At 41.0% G+C, this 15,265-nt stretch overlaps 3 protein-coding genes across 4 annotated transcripts; all 3 read right to left on the bottom strand.

Annotated features, from left to right (window-relative positions):
- Positions 1 to 448: 448 nt before the first annotated feature.
- sdf2l1 (stromal cell-derived factor 2-like 1) lies at positions 449 to 3,176 on the bottom strand. Its single transcript, XM_058635094.1, has 3 exons — positions 2,903 to 3,176; positions 1,204 to 1,400; positions 449 to 1,055 (listed from the first exon to the last, which is right to left on the bottom strand). Exons 1-3 carry the CDS (start codon positions 3,075 to 3,077, stop codon positions 777 to 779), a joined length of 651 nt encoding a protein of 216 aa, XP_058491077.1. The 5' UTR covers positions 3,078 to 3,176; the 3' UTR covers positions 449 to 776.
- Positions 3,177 to 3,912: 736 nt separating this feature from the next.
- ankrd34bb (ankyrin repeat domain 34Bb) lies at positions 3,913 to 11,643 on the bottom strand. Of its 2 annotated transcripts, XM_058635306.1 has the most exons (3): positions 11,185 to 11,643; positions 7,074 to 7,343; positions 3,913 to 6,359 (listed from the first exon to the last, which is right to left on the bottom strand). In XM_058635306.1, exons 2-3 carry the CDS (start codon positions 7,274 to 7,276, stop codon positions 4,988 to 4,990), a joined length of 1,575 nt encoding a protein of 524 aa, XP_058491289.1. In that variant the 5' UTR covers positions 7,277 to 7,343; positions 11,185 to 11,643; the 3' UTR covers positions 3,913 to 4,987. The 2 variants fall into 2 exon arrangements, with proteins under 2 accessions (XP_058491289.1, XP_058491290.1); XM_058635307.1 differs by lacking the exon at positions 11,185 to 11,643 and having other exon boundaries at positions 7,074 to 8,261.
- A 1,165-nt stretch (positions 11,644 to 12,808) lies between these two features.
- Positions 12,809 to 14,862, bottom strand: dhfr (dihydrofolate reductase). Its single transcript, XM_058636546.1, has 6 exons — positions 14,644 to 14,862; positions 14,495 to 14,544; positions 13,783 to 13,888; positions 13,304 to 13,427; positions 13,097 to 13,212; positions 12,809 to 13,005 (listed from the first exon to the last, which is right to left on the bottom strand). The coding sequence occupies exons 1-6, from the start codon at positions 14,733 to 14,735 to the stop codon at positions 12,924 to 12,926; spliced, it is 570 nt and encodes a 189-aa protein (XP_058492529.1). The 5' UTR covers positions 14,736 to 14,862; the 3' UTR covers positions 12,809 to 12,923.
- Between the last annotated feature and the right edge of the window lie 403 nt (positions 14,863 to 15,265).

Genomic DNA, 15,265 nt, shown 5'->3' on the forward strand with positions numbered 1-15,265 from the left:
TGTTAACGGATCTATTTTTGCTGTTTGACAGATTTTTTTACACAAAAACGTGGGAGTTTGTAAACCTCTCACTCTCCCACACCAAACTCCATAGAGAAAATCAGTGATTTTAGCTCACAGGGTACACAGGTGCTGCTGGTCCACTGCTGCCTCGTGTGGTCACTTTGCGTCATTTAGATTCACAGGAACAACGGATTTCAAATGCCAAAGTCACAAGATAACACATTTGAACTCAGTGACGGAGGCAGCAGTGGATCTACAACGTATAACACACTAATTGTGGGCTGTGATTTTCTCAATGGGCTTTGGTGCAGTTCACAAACTTCAGTTTCCAGCCTGAAAAAGACTGAGATTAAGCAGGAAATGTAGTTGTAGACTGAGAAATGAGGATATATATTCTAAATATATGAATGAATAGGAATGTAAAACAGTCCCAACACACTGTATATGTATGTATATATTAACCTTTATTTGTCAATTTCAGTGATTAATCCAGTTGGTCATTTTAGCTTCAATGTTGCGTCTCTAATGAAAGAAAACAGTATATACACCGTTTGGATTCTCTACGTACAGTATCACTAATTGTCGTCAAGCGATAAGGAACGTAAAACCCCGCCCCCTTTGTCTCCAAACACCCTGAGTTCTTCACGTTTTTCCATCATTCATTCATGTTGTTTTGGTCCATTTGAACTGGAAAACCTCCACAGACTCTTCATTCATTCATTCATTCGCACACACACACACACAAGTCCAGGCGTCACATGATCCGTGTGTCATCACAGCTCGTCGTGACGCTGCAGCTCCTGGCTGGGCTGGATGAACACGCCCTCCATGGCTCGCCACCAGTTGTGCGGGCCGGGCGAGCTCATGCCGTGGACCTCGCGCTGGCCGCGGATGGGGTGTCCGTACTGTTCGCCCGTCACGCTCAGGAACACGTCGGTGCCCACGTGCTTGAAGCGCACGGCGTCGTCGCGCTCCCAGTGGATGCCGTCGCACTGCACCGACCACACGTCCAGGTCGTCGCCCTCGCCGTTCTCCCCGAAGGCGCTGACCTCCTGACGGGAACAGAAGGGGGAAAAAAGGATCATTCATTCATTTATTTTCACTCTAATTAACATAATTTAACATCGAACGCATCGCAGACGACACGTTTGTCTGACCTGGTTGTGTGTGTGTGTGTGTGTGTGTGTGTTTGTCTCTGACCTGGTTGTTGGACAGTGGAGAGCTGAAGTGGTGTGTGTGCAGGTTCCGGCCGGTCTTCATGTGTGTGATGCGGATCCCCTCGCCACACTTGACGGCCACGCCGCGCTGACACGGGCGGTTCGGCTTCCCGCGAATCTGCCAGTAGCTGTTGGCGTCATCGGCGTTTTCCACACCGGTCACAGACTGCTGACCACTGCCTACACACACACACACACACACACACACACACACAAAAACAACATCAGAAAGTACAAAACCAACCAGCAAAAAGTGCTTTTATTTTGAAAAAGTGAGGGACTTTTCCTTTAATCAGTCTGATACAGGCAACAGAAAAATGTTCCTTCTTTTACTTTTTATTTATACATTATCATTATTATTATCATTATGATGATGATATTTTATTGTATCGTATTACGAGGACTAACCAGCTCTGAGCGGCTCAGGTGTCACATGACTGCGTTTGCCCTCTTCCTGTGTGCCTCTGAGCCACACACACACACACACACACACACATGCTCTTCCTGTATCACTTTTCAGTCTCTCTTCATCTGTGTAACTGAACACTCAGAGAGCAGTTTATCTAGTTTGTAACCCACTCACTCTGCTACACCAAAGTCCAGAGAAAATCAGCACATTGACATGATGACACAGGAGCTGTTGATCCGCTGCTGCCTCCATCAGACAAGTGTCATCTTGTGACTTCAGTGATCCGTTGGGATTTACACGAGTGACACAAACGTCTCTGTGGAGTTTGGTGTGGGTGAGTGAGTGGTTTACCTGAGGCCAGGCTCAGAAGGTTCTCTAAAGGCCAGATAAAGCGGCAACAACAGCGACATCTTCATAGACTTATGCGGATGCAGATTTTTACTGTTGGATCCTTTTGTTAAAGGTACAGTGTATAATATTTCAGAGGGTTTTTGAGAGAAATTGAATATTCTCGCCATAAATATGTTTGTATAATTGAACAATTGTTTTAAAATTAGCTATATGTAATTTAGGCAAGAGCCTTGCTGTACAGAGGCTGCCATCTGGTACTGCCGTGTGTGTGTGTGTGTGTGTGTGCGAACACTACCTGATCCTTACTGTAAACCCCATTTGTTCTACCCCTGTGCCAAAATGTGGCTACTTCCTGTTACCACTATTGTTTCACATCACTTCACACAAGTCTAACCCTTGTGTCAATAGTAGAGTTTCCACTGAGTAAATAGTTTGAATTAACTGATTCTAGTGATCCAGTGACACTGGAAACAACTGCTTCACAAGTCACAAGTCACTCGTTTGTGTGTGTTGCGTGTAAAGTTTCATGTGCAGGGATGACTCCGCCCACTTTGAGTAGGTACTATTTTGTAGTGGAAAACCAACCTAAGGGCCATAATAAAAAACCTCATGGGAGCATAATGATGTTTGGGTTTGTTTTTTTATTTCTAAGGGTAATGAAACACAACTTAAAAATGCATCCCTTTAATAAATATGCGAAAGGTGCCCTGTTAACACTTGAGCATCTGAGCCACACAAAGTCTGTGTACGCCACTGTCACTAAGGAACACAGAGGAGGCTCGTGTTTGTGTTTTGTTATCAGACAAAGGAGCAGAAAGGAGATTAAATTGTGTCCATTTTTGACTAAATGTTGGCATGTGTCATTGACGTGTGTGTGTGTGTGTGTGTGTGACACAGTGTGGTAGGGAGGAAGTGAACTCACCTGAGCCATATTTGACATCGTGAGAATGCAGGCGGACGTTGTGCCTGGTGTTGAGCAGCTTGAGCAGGGAGCCGCAGGTCACCGTGTTGTGCTCGGACTCTCTGGACTCACAGCGGCACAACACGCACAGGAGCAGCGGCAGGAACCTCAACACGACACCGGGGTTTAGCTCCATCTCTCTACGGCACTATTGTCATCACAGCAGCGGCGGAACACGCACTCCCTGACAGCGGCGACTCTTTCAAACGCCTCCGCTGCCTGCGACCAATCACAGCCTGACAGGTCCGAACCCGAGGAAGTAGATGTCGACGTGTGATTGGTCCAAAAAAAAAAGAATAACCCGGAAGTATCCCGGTGACCGCCGCTGTCATGACGTATGAAAAAATTAGTGAAAAAAAGTGAAAAATGACCTAAAATACAACAATAAAGCGCATTACATCACATAGTTATATGGACTTAAGACTTTAAAATCACAAAACAGTTCATGTCAGTGAAACCCTGAAATGTTTATGTGGTATTTTATTTATTTTGTCCTGTATGTTTTGTTTGTTTTACTAATAATAAAAAAAGTAAGAATATGGTCGGGCATACAGGTTGTTGTTTTTATCATTAGCGATATCCCACAATTGTCTTCATCTTAATTAAATTGTACAACCATTCTCCATTTCAATTGTAGATATCCACAATGTAGATTGAGGATATCGACCATCTACAGTTATAGAGTTAAGAACCACTCCACTTTCATGTAAACTTTACATTACATAATGTTTTAATAGTTTTGCTATTCTAGCTAGCTAGCTACTTGTGTCTCGCTCTATATTTAGCTCGCTACATAGCTGAGTAGCTAGCTGAGGGAAAAGTTAGAGCTGCAACTATAAGGATTTTTTTCAAAGATAAATAGTTAACTGACTCAGATACAAATGTATTTTGCTAACCTTTATTTATGACTATATTCTGTGATTATTGCATTTATCTGAAAGACGACTCCCACGACCCATTTGAAAGTGGCTTGTTAACATAAATGTTCGATAACGCTGAAACTTACTTTGTTGTCACTGCGCAAAAGAAAGACGATTTGTGATGTTAATTTTATGTTTATTTTATCTTTTAACAATATTACAACAAATGTTTTAAACTGTTGCAGGAGCTGGGTGGAAAAAAGTGATTGATCAGAGGTCTCAAACTCACGGCCCACCACTTCATATCAAGTTATAATGGGAACTGGCCCATGACCCCCTCCCCCTGTAGCTAGATTATAGACAGAATATAATACCAAATATTATATTCACATTGTCATAAACAGTGAGCAATATTTTAATTATAATAATATACACTAGGTTACATCAGAGTTTTATTTCTTTTGTTATTAATAATATTTCATTATTATTATTATTATTTATTTCACTTTGCATTATGTCAGCTGTATTGTTCCATATCATAACAAACACTTTTACTTTTGTGAAGTATACTTTTGAATATTGTTGTTTTAGCTAAGTTCCCCACATAATATCACATAACCAGACTGGATGCTCATCAGCTCCTAGGTCAGTTTGAGTTTGAGTTTGAGACCCCTGCCCCTGCACTAGATCATATATTATACAATGTATTCACCAATGCTGGAGAATATATATTATACATTCACTAGCCGTACAATTGTTCAACTGCTTGTTAAAGGAAATATCTAATCAGCCAATCAATCACATAGCAGCAACATAATGCATTTAGTCATGACAAGCCATTAAAGTTCCAACCAAGCATCAGAATGATTTGAACATGGAGTGGCTGTTGGTGTCAGATGGGCTGGTCTGAGTATTTCAGAAATTGCTAGCCATCTTGAGGATTTAGAGAGAATATGATCCAAAAAAGTGAAAACATCCAGGAACCAGCAATTCAGCAGTTTGCCTTGAGTTCAGAGGAGACCGGCCAGATTGGTTTGAAATGATAGAAAGGCCACAGTCACTCAAATAAGCTGATTAACTACAGCAGCAAAGGACCACAGCAGGTGCCACTCCTGCCATTTTAGCTAATAAAGTGGCCAGTAGTGTAATTTCAGTTTATACAGCATGAAGTAATTTTCTCAAGTAGTTATAATGCAAGGTTTTCATGATGGTCAGCGGTGGTACTATGGCCAAGAGTTTCCTCAAAGTTTGCCAGCTGTTTTATCTGCTCACTCTGCATTGAATGGCGCCTCCATAGCATTCTATTGGCCTGTGCGTTCTTTGGGAAAACAGGTGCACAGGGTAGAAAAGGCTTTGACCCCGTAAGAACACTATTCAGTGTTTTGCTACTTCCAGTCAAAGGTTTGGAGGTAGAGCTGGCCCCAATATCCGGTATGGGAGCATGTGGATTAAGTGGTGGTAGGTATCTTGGGCGGGTGTGGGCAATGTGGTCCAGAAGATAACCCCCTGAGCCTCTTTGCTCCAGTCTGGCTGTTTCACATCTCTGGACAGCGCTCTCCAAGGACTCTCTGGATCCTGACAGAGCGCAGGACTTGCTGTTGACCAGCTTGTGCCTTTCTGTTCCCACTCCAACTCCACCACTACTCTTGGAGCTATTGGCTCGGCAGCCAAACTGTGGTAACTGGGAGTCAGAACTGTAATGGTTCATGCCAATGTTTCGTCGACGGACCACATTTTGCAGACTTGAAACATTTAGTTGTGTGGGACAGTCAGAGGAATCTTCATCCACTTGTCTAGACTCATACGGGAAGGGGAGACTGTCTTGGTGCAAGTTTGGATGTGAAACAGAGTGCAGTGAACTTGCAGCACTGTCATATGACATCTTTCTTCCTAAGCCTCTTCTTCCACCTCCTCCTTTGCTTTCACTCCTGCTCTCTAGTGCTTTCAGAAGCCCTGCTATATCTTTGATGTCAACGCTGTGGTGACGGGAAACAGCAGGAGGTCTTCCATGAACGGCAGAACTACCGACTCCGAAGGGTCGCCCTTCCTCAGGTGTAAGTTCCTCTGGTTCCCCTGTCAGAGAGGAGGTCTGGCTCTGCTGGAGCAGCGTGGGTGGACTTTTGGTCCACTTCTCTGAATGTAGCCAATGAAGACTGACCCTCTTATCCACAACAGGAACACATATCAGACTAGGATGTTGGTGAGAGGATGCTGGGCTGTAATGCAGACGTTCCTCAGTGTCAGGAGGTGGAGGGACATTGAGGTACTGTTTTGTCACCTGATGGCCAGTTGGCATTTTGTTGGTGGTGATGATTATAACCTCCTTACCCTTCCCTTTACAGGCATCCAGAAGGACCCTGAGGACGTCCCTGTTTCCTGAATTGAGCGCATGAACCAATGCTGACAACCCTGCATGATCCTCCAGTGTTGGATCAGCTCCATTGCTCAGAAGAAGTGACAGAATTTCAGCTCCTGCTTGTTCGAGGCATGCGTGCATCAGTGCGGTTTTCCCTGTCTTGTCTTGGATGTTTGGATCAGCACCATTTTCCAGAAGATACCTGTTATAAGTGAAGATCATAGTTATTATACGAGGAAAGAAGAAGCCTGTTTATCAATGCTAAATTTGTGTCTCAGTTATGAGGCCATTTCATTTGGAGAAAGCAGTATACCAAGGGTCAAGTGTGTAATATTTATGAAATGGTTGTTGACAGAAATCAATATACCACAACTATAAGTATGTTAGTATAAGTGTTTAAGTGTTTTTTGTGGCCTTAAAAGAAGCCTTTAGTACTGTATGTTCTTTCAGAAAGTGCCATGCTTTACGGGTGCCACCATCTTGCGTTGCCATGTCCTTACAGCAACCCGAATAGACAAACCTGCCAGTATCAGTTTCACATTTTGAAATGGGAGCTTACTACACAGAAGAAAGGGCTTAGTTAATCCCTGACTTGCTATGGAAGGGGAGTGCTGAGTGCAGGAGTCCTACATTTGTTACAATCTGCAGTCACACCATTAGATGTCGATAATTCCTTCACCCCGGACCATTCGGGCCTGGATCATGCATTCCACATGTCTGCAGAGGTCCGCTAAGGTCTGTGTTACATAAATAACGGAATCCACCAAAGTCTGCAGGTTGGGAAGGATATACCCCATTAGATCCTACATTGCTTTGAAATGTCAGCCTTGAAATGCTGCCAGCAAAGGCAAACTGAACTGAGACACAGCAGTACTTTCACAAATTAATAGCTTTCCTGTATCGTCACAGAACATACCGAACTATCTTGTGCTTGGGTACACTTTGTGAGTCTGTATGGCGTGTCTTGCAGGCCACCATGAGCGGGGTCTCGCCATGTTCATTGCTCTCATTGATGTAGGCCCCTCCCTCCAGGAGCAGCCGGGTGAGACGCAGACGACTGAGACAGACCGCCTTCAGCAGGGAGTTTCCGTCCGTTTGAACCTTGGTAGACTCGTCCATTGTTAAGAACTTGGGTTCTTTACTCCACCCCCAGTGTGTTTGATGAAAGTTTGTCACAGCGGAGTGCCTGCAATGGAAGAAGAAGAGTTTTAGGTTCTTAGGTATCAGCAGTGGTTGAGGGTTTTTTGAGTATGGGTGTATGAATTATTCCCACAAAACTGCATCTATAACAAAAAATTGATTTTATCCACATAAGTAAAGGATTACTAGAGCTGTCTTTACACTGCAGGTTGTGTTGGACACATGACGATAGTTATGATTAGTTGGTTAGTGGTTATGACACCTGTGAAAATATCGTGAAATGATACCAGCGACAGTCAAGAAGAGATGATTCTCTGTCATCCAATCAGTGGATTGCAGTATTTCTATCGCCACTCGTTGGTGAGGAACCACTTTTCTATAGGTACCCAAAGCGAAGGGTGCCAAAAAGTGGGACAATATAGATGATAAACTTGGTAACCTTCACAAATGTTGACAGAATCGATCTGAACTATTTGGTAGAAAAGCAGTTCATTTACCGATGGAGGCACAAGTGGATTAACAATTATCCATTTTCACTCTTAATTGTGGGTCTTCAGATTGGGAGGTTTTGGTTAAACTTGTAAACTCCTACAGAATTCAGAGGCTTTATTGTTTTTAGTATAAGCTTGGATAGTTTACAACTGTAGACCTTTTGGACCCGACATTCAACCCCTGCTGTACATTGAGGTCTTTCAATGTCTTAAAGACGTAACTAATACACAGCACGCACAAGTACAAGTACACACCCACACACACCTGCTTTATTAAAATACTTCAAGATCCACTTGTACTCTCATTACTGTTGCCACGGTAACTGCGACTCGCAGGTGATGAGGTTTCACGCTAACCAATAAAACACAGACTTGTTCCGTCAGCTGACGCGAGTACAGAGGAAAGTCAGACTTTTAAGGACATAATTTCTCTTTCTTTATTCTCTGTTCTTTCTAGCTTCAGACAGAACGTGTGTGTGTGTGTGTGTGTTTGTGTGTTTGTGTGTTGCCCTCTTCAGAACAGCCTGTATTCACTGCTGCTGTCGTTTGTGGGTGTGTGGCCTTGAGTTTCTCTCCTCCACGTCTGTAGCGCTGTGACCAGTTATTTAACTGCCTCTGTGTGTGTGTGTGTGTGTGTGTGTGTTCATACACTCTCTGTGCGTCAGTGAATGATTTTTACAGTGGCGTAAGAAACTGCCTTTTGTTCAACAAACCATTACGACCTTGACTATGCGACTTGATTTATGTTATACTGTACTGTGTTTCAAAAACAGATTTTAGCCACTTAACAAAAGACTCACCTCATAAAATATATGTCACCCTAAGTCTACGACATCTTAAGAATAATTTTGCCACATTTCGTCACCTTTAGAGAGCTGGAAACTGAAGTTTGTAAACCACTCACTCTCCCACACCAAAGTCCATAGAGAAAATCAATGATTTTACGTCACATCACACAGGAGTTGTTGATTCACTGCTGCCTCCATCACTAAGTTCAAATGTCTTATTTTGTCACTTCTGTATTTGAAAACATTTGTTCAGATTTACCTCAGGGACACAAAGTGACCACACGAGGCAGCAGTAGACCAGCTGATGACAGTGACGACAAAAACCTGAACATTTAAGTTCAGTGTCTATTGAGATGTATTATTCTTCCTTTGCTTCCCCTCAGTGATGAGTTTATTCACCAATCATTGTAACCACACAGAACCTGAAGGCGTGAGCATGAAGGTCTGAACGCGGCATCTCTCTCGCTTCTTTGTCGTCATTATTGGATCCATCAGCAGTGGAGTGACTACATTATCAGCAGTGGCTGGACATGAAGGACGGCACGTAGACACTGAGGAAACGCTGACTGTCCAGCTGAGACCCCAGGAAACACGTCTCCTATATGTTATTTTAATATTTTCAATTATTTATTGTTGTTTCTATTTATCCTATATATTTTCATTATCTTAATAACTTAGTAACGCTGTTCTTTCTCTCCCTTAGTTTGTTCTTTTCCTCCGTGTCCCCCTTATTAAATTTGCCGTCCATCTTGTTATAGGAACACATTTGAGCACGTTAATCATACCACAAACTAGGTTGATCTGTACACGACGCATCAAGGATGAGAAGTTATCAAAAGACCTCGTAAACTCAAAAGGGCGTGGCCACGGCAACCATTGGAATTTCAGCAAATTTTGATCCAACGTCAAGAAACAGGAGGTGTTCTGGTACTTTGACGCACATTGACCGATTTGCTCAAAACTGCAGTGATTTGTGCGTTTCATAAACGTGCAAACGTAAAAAACACGTCAATTTGTACGAGACACATCAAGGATTAAAAGTTATCAAAATGTCTCCTAGATTCCAAAGGGCGTGGCCACGGCAACCATCGGAATCTTGGCAAATTTTGATCCAACACTACGAAACTTCGCCACACATTGACCGATCTGCTCAAAACTTCATACATGACACAAGAGACCGACCCTGAACATGTGACCCAACAGGAACTTGGCCATTTTGAATTTGGCAATTTGCACATTTCATAAATGAATGAACATCATACAAACATAAAAACATATTTGTACCTGTTGTTACATTTTAACTTTAACTTTTTACCCTATTTTATTTCTTTTAAGGAAAACTTCTAAGGAAAATTTCTTCCAAAAATTCCAATAAAGGAAAATTGGTATTGATGCAAACACACTGCTATTCACCTGAAAGGTACTAAAATATTAAAAGTATCATGGGAAGCCAAAACATCAGGGCAGCTCATGTCCAAGTGGAAGGAAACTGGGCTCGTAAACGGAGGCTCGCTTGTTCAAATCCCATGAAAGGTGGTGGGCTGGTGTTAAAGACAGACAGACAGACAGACAGACAGACAGACAGACGACTTTATTAATCCCTTTGGGAGGTTCCCTCGGGGAAATTAACAGCTCCAGCATCCATACACAGCACTGTTAAAAATAGAGAATAGAATAAAATAAGATAAGAATAAAAATAACAATGAAAGTGACCCATGCTATATATATATATAAAGACGTTTAATTCACTATCACTGTGACAATAAAACTAATTCTCACTCTGAATTTACCAGGGCTGTTACATTTGATCGATTCTTAATTAATTACTAAATGAATCATGAACTATTTTAATAATTGATTAATGGTTTGAGTGTTTTTTTTTATTAATAGTTAAAATCATTTTCTCAGATTTTTCTGCCTCTTGGAGCCATGAGGAGGATTAGAAGTGAAGTGAGTGCGTGAGTGAGTGAGTGAGTGAGTGAGTGAGGAGGTTTTTTTTTAAAGCTGTGTGTGTGACATTCAGCCTCATGAGACGTGGCCTTCAGCTCATACAAAAACAGACAGAATAGCTAATGACGGAGAGAAAATGTCATTCCTGAACATTCTATCACTCTGTGTTCACTGGCCGTTTGTTTTCAATACAAGAAGAGAGTGTGGACATGAAACATGAAAAGAAGAAGAACAAAGAATGAAAACCGCTTATTTTTCCCTCTCAGATTGAGATAATTGAGGTAATCGAGAAGATCCTATTTTAAATAAGATAATATATGACATCCTTTCTGGTCTGTAAAGACACACTTACTGCTATGTACAGTCTCACCACTAGATGTCACTACTTCTTACTAAAGTCAGGTTTAGACTGAACTAACAACCCAATTAATACTTTTAGATGTCATTATTTTCTCATTTTCGTTCTCAGAAACGTGAATGTTTCGGAGTCACTAAATTGACTTTTTTGATGAACTGTTTTACATATTTAATATTCACCATTTCATCAGTTTTATTTAAACAGTGCGCTGTAGTACAGATAACAACATAACATTGTATATATGCGACGATGTCCAAGTTCCTGTAACAGCTTCACGTTCTTATTTAGTTCAACACTGACCTGAATGAGGCTCATTCTTCACCGTGGACAGTGATGAAGCTGCAGACCTGGTCCTGCAGCAGGTCCACTAAGATCCACAGAGATCCTGGTCTGTCAGACTGAGGAGAATCCAGAGAGGAGAGCAGGAGACACCAGAGGAGGAGACACCAGAGCAGGAGACACCAGAGGAGGTGACACCAGAGGAGGAGACACCAGAGGAGGAGACATCAGAGGAGGAGACATCAGAGGAGGAGACACCAGAGGAGGAGACATCAGAGGAGGAGACACCAGAGGAGGAGACATCAGAGCAGGAGACAACAGGAGTGACTGAGAGAGAAGAGAGAGATATACAGGAGATGAAAGAGTGAAGAGGAGGAGGAGGAAACAGACAGCCAATGACAGCTTGTTCTGTTCTGAGCGGCTTCATCGTCATCATCATCATCATCACACACCGTGTTCTTTCAGTGAAGCGTTTTACGCAGGTACGACTCACACACACACACACACACAGGTATTTATACGTGTGTGTGTGTGTGTGACGACGTCACAGCAAAAGTTCAAGGCTGCAGACGGATTTGTTTTAGTGAAGATTTAACATCAGCAACATTCACTCACTTCACCTGTCACATCACTGAGTGAGTGAATGTGTGAGTGAGTGAGAATAATGAAAGAAAGAAAGTCACCTGAACGTGTGAGTCATTGAGAAGGATTTTTAAAAAAAGTTTTTACATAAATCACTTTCAAATCTTGGCTTTTTCAGAATCCAAATAAAGAAATGATATATTAATCTCCAATAATAGAAAAGATTACAGATATTAACCTTTAAAAATAAAGTATACTAATAATATAAGAGAGGAATAAGAATTATATAGAAGATAGAAATATTTACATTTGTGTCACAACATCAAGACTGAATAAATTAAATACCAATATACAGTATATAAATAATATGTATATATAGTATATAAATGTGAATAATATTCAGTACATAAATAATAATATTCAGTATATAAACTGTATTTAGTATATTAATGATAACATTAGGTACATACTGCAAGTTACAGGGCACTTACTGTTTCATGGTGAAACTACAGCATCATTCAAAATGGCCGACTCCCTGTTGGGTCAAGTTCATATTTGTAGACGTGTTCAGTGTCGGTCGCTTGTGTTGCGTATGAAGTTTCGAGGTGATCAGTCAACGTGTGGCGAAGTCACAGCCCACTTCCTGTTTCATGGCGAATGGGCAAAATTCGCCAAAGTTCCGATGGTTACTGTGGCCACACCCCTTTTGAATGTACATTTTTGTGTGCTTGATGTGTCGAGTGCAAATGACACATGTTTTTATACTAGTATGATAAACGTGCTTCATTTACAAGGCGTGCAAATCCAACATGGCCGACTTCCTGTTTGGTCAAAAATTCTCCAAAAATTTGACTTTGGTGTGGGAGAGTGAGCGGTTTACACACTTTAGTTTCCAGCCTAAAATGCCGTCTAAAGGTGAGGAAAATGTGGCAGAATAATTAAGATATAGTAGACTTAAGCAGGTGTAGATTTTAGTAGGACAGCATGTTGTTAATAGACAAAGATCCATGTTTGTAGTGAGCGTGAGTGTCGTTACCTTCAGTGTTCCTTAAAGTTCAGGTAGTTATTGTTGACATCAGATTTTATTTGAAGTGAAGAAACAAAAAAAGAAAATCACGTAAAAATAATGTCACTTTATGTCCAGCATTTTTTGTTTTTTTACAGTTATTTTTTCCTCCTCATTGCTCGACGTTTTCATAAACTTCAAACCTATACTGGATAGCGTTCTCCTCCTGCAGCTCCTGTGACACTCCTGGAAACCTGCAGGAGAAACAACAAAGACACCAAAAATCAAGAGTTAGAGCCACAAAGAGTCCAAATCAATCGAGCACAGAGACGCTGATGATCTTACTCTGGCAGGAGACGATATTTGTCCAGACTGATTTCTGGCAGAAAAGTGTCGCATTCAAACTGCTTCAGGATCCGCGTGACAAACAGTCTCTTGATGCCCGGGCTCTCCATCATCTCCTGGTGGACGAAGACAGTGTTTACACTCTTTGTACAGTTTAATAATCTGAGTGTTCAGCCTGACTCCTCCCCCTCTGTGATGATGCAGTACCTTGTAGAGAGAGCTGCCTCCGATAATCCAGATCTGGTCGGCCTCATCTGCCAGTTCTGTCTCGACGAGCCTCAGAGCTGAGCTGAAGTCTGCGGCCAGGTGATGAGCTCCAGCAGGGGGCAGTCTACAGGAACACACACACACACACACACACAGGTCAATAACCTGTATGAGGATCACTTTAAAGTCAAGTCGTCCAACTGCAGCCACTGAGGGGAAAACATGTCCATGAGAAGACACACCTCCACTGGAAGACACACCCACTTTATGCTGATTGGGTTTTGAAGGGTCAGTTCACCCAAATACAGCAACAATCTTTCTTTCTTTTAATTTAAATAGATTTTTTTTATATATATATAAATATATATATATAAATATATATATATATATATATATATATACATATATATAGAGGCCAAATGAGTTTGAGAAGTCTGCTCTGTGGAGTTTTGGCGCCCCCCTGTGGAGTGGACACATACTTGCACTGTCTGCTGAGGACGACGTTGATCCTGTTGTTCAAAGGTCGGTTCTTCTCTGGGATGGAAAACCACGTCTTTCTGCCCATGATCACCACGTTCTTTTTGCCTGTTTGCACGAGAACAAAGTTTTCTAAATTAGTTTTTAGTTTTTAATTTAAAAACTAAAAATCTCACAGATGTTACAAAATATACTGTAGATTTGACTGGAATAAATAAATAAATACATAAATAAGGAGATATATGTGGATATAAAGCTGCACACAGGTTGTTTCTCTGGACTCATGAAAAGACTCGAGAGAGATAATACACTGTAAAATAAGTTACATGAACATATACACTTTTACCAGTTACAAACTATGACATTGACAGTAAATACGGTCAAATTCTGATAGAACACAAATAATTGGGTAAAAATGATCTTGTTTTTGTGCACAAACTACGAGTTTTAACGATTTATTTGTTATATGGAGCAAAATAAACCAGGAAATATTCTCATTTAAGTAGCTGTTGGCAATACATTTAATCAGTTTGAATCTTTTTTCCTTATTATTTCAGTCATAAGAAGCAGTAGTAGCAGGTAAATCTGACAAACACTGTAAATGTGTAACTGAGTCACATGATGAAACTTTGACCTTTGACTCAGCAGAAACTCTGGCTGTTTATCTTTAAATGAACCCACACAAATATTACTTTGAATGACTTTTTGTTTTACCTTTAACAGAAGACGTCGCTGTCATGGTTCGGAAATGTTTGAATTCGTTACTGCAAACGAAAAAAACACAACAACAAGTCACGTGTTTGTAAAGTGATGATACAATAATCACTATAGCATAAAACAAAAAAGATGCTAACGTTTCTCACCTGAGTCTGACCGGATGCCAGGGCAGATTTCCGGTCATCCCGATACCCATGTCCGGACAAACCGCCACGATACCGTTAAGAACCCGGGACATGTTTGTTTTTGAGGAGAAGAAGAACAAGAAAAAGTCTGTGTGTGTGCGCGAGACACCGCTCTGTCTGATGGTGTCAGCAGTTTGTGTTTACCTCCACTTTCCCGCCGGACTGTTTCAACGGCCGGAAGTGACGTCTCCGCTATTTCCGGTTTAATATCGCTAAAAAATAAAATCAAATGATTATAGATGCATTTATTGATTATTGATATATTTGAAATGGGTTAACATTAATACATTTTTATTTTTTTAATTTACTTTAATACATAATCAAAACGTTAACCATAACATTTTAGTTTTTGGTTGTTTCATTTTTGTTGCTATCATTTTTTAACATTTAACATTAATTTCATTTTTTTTGTTTAATTTCATTTATTTGAAACGATTTTATTATTTAGTTTTATAATTTTAACTTATAATTTTTTTTTACAAATGTTTTTTCCCCCTTTTTTTGTTTCTTTTGTGTTTCTATTTCTTTCCATTTTGTTCATGGCGTCCTCAACTACTTTCGGTTTAACGTCACTAAAAATAAA

This window comes from Solea solea, chromosome 8 (assembly GCF_958295425.1).
Source record: "Solea solea chromosome 8, fSolSol10.1, whole genome shotgun sequence".
Classification (NCBI taxonomy): domain Eukaryota; kingdom Metazoa; phylum Chordata; class Actinopteri; order Pleuronectiformes; family Soleidae; genus Solea; species Solea solea.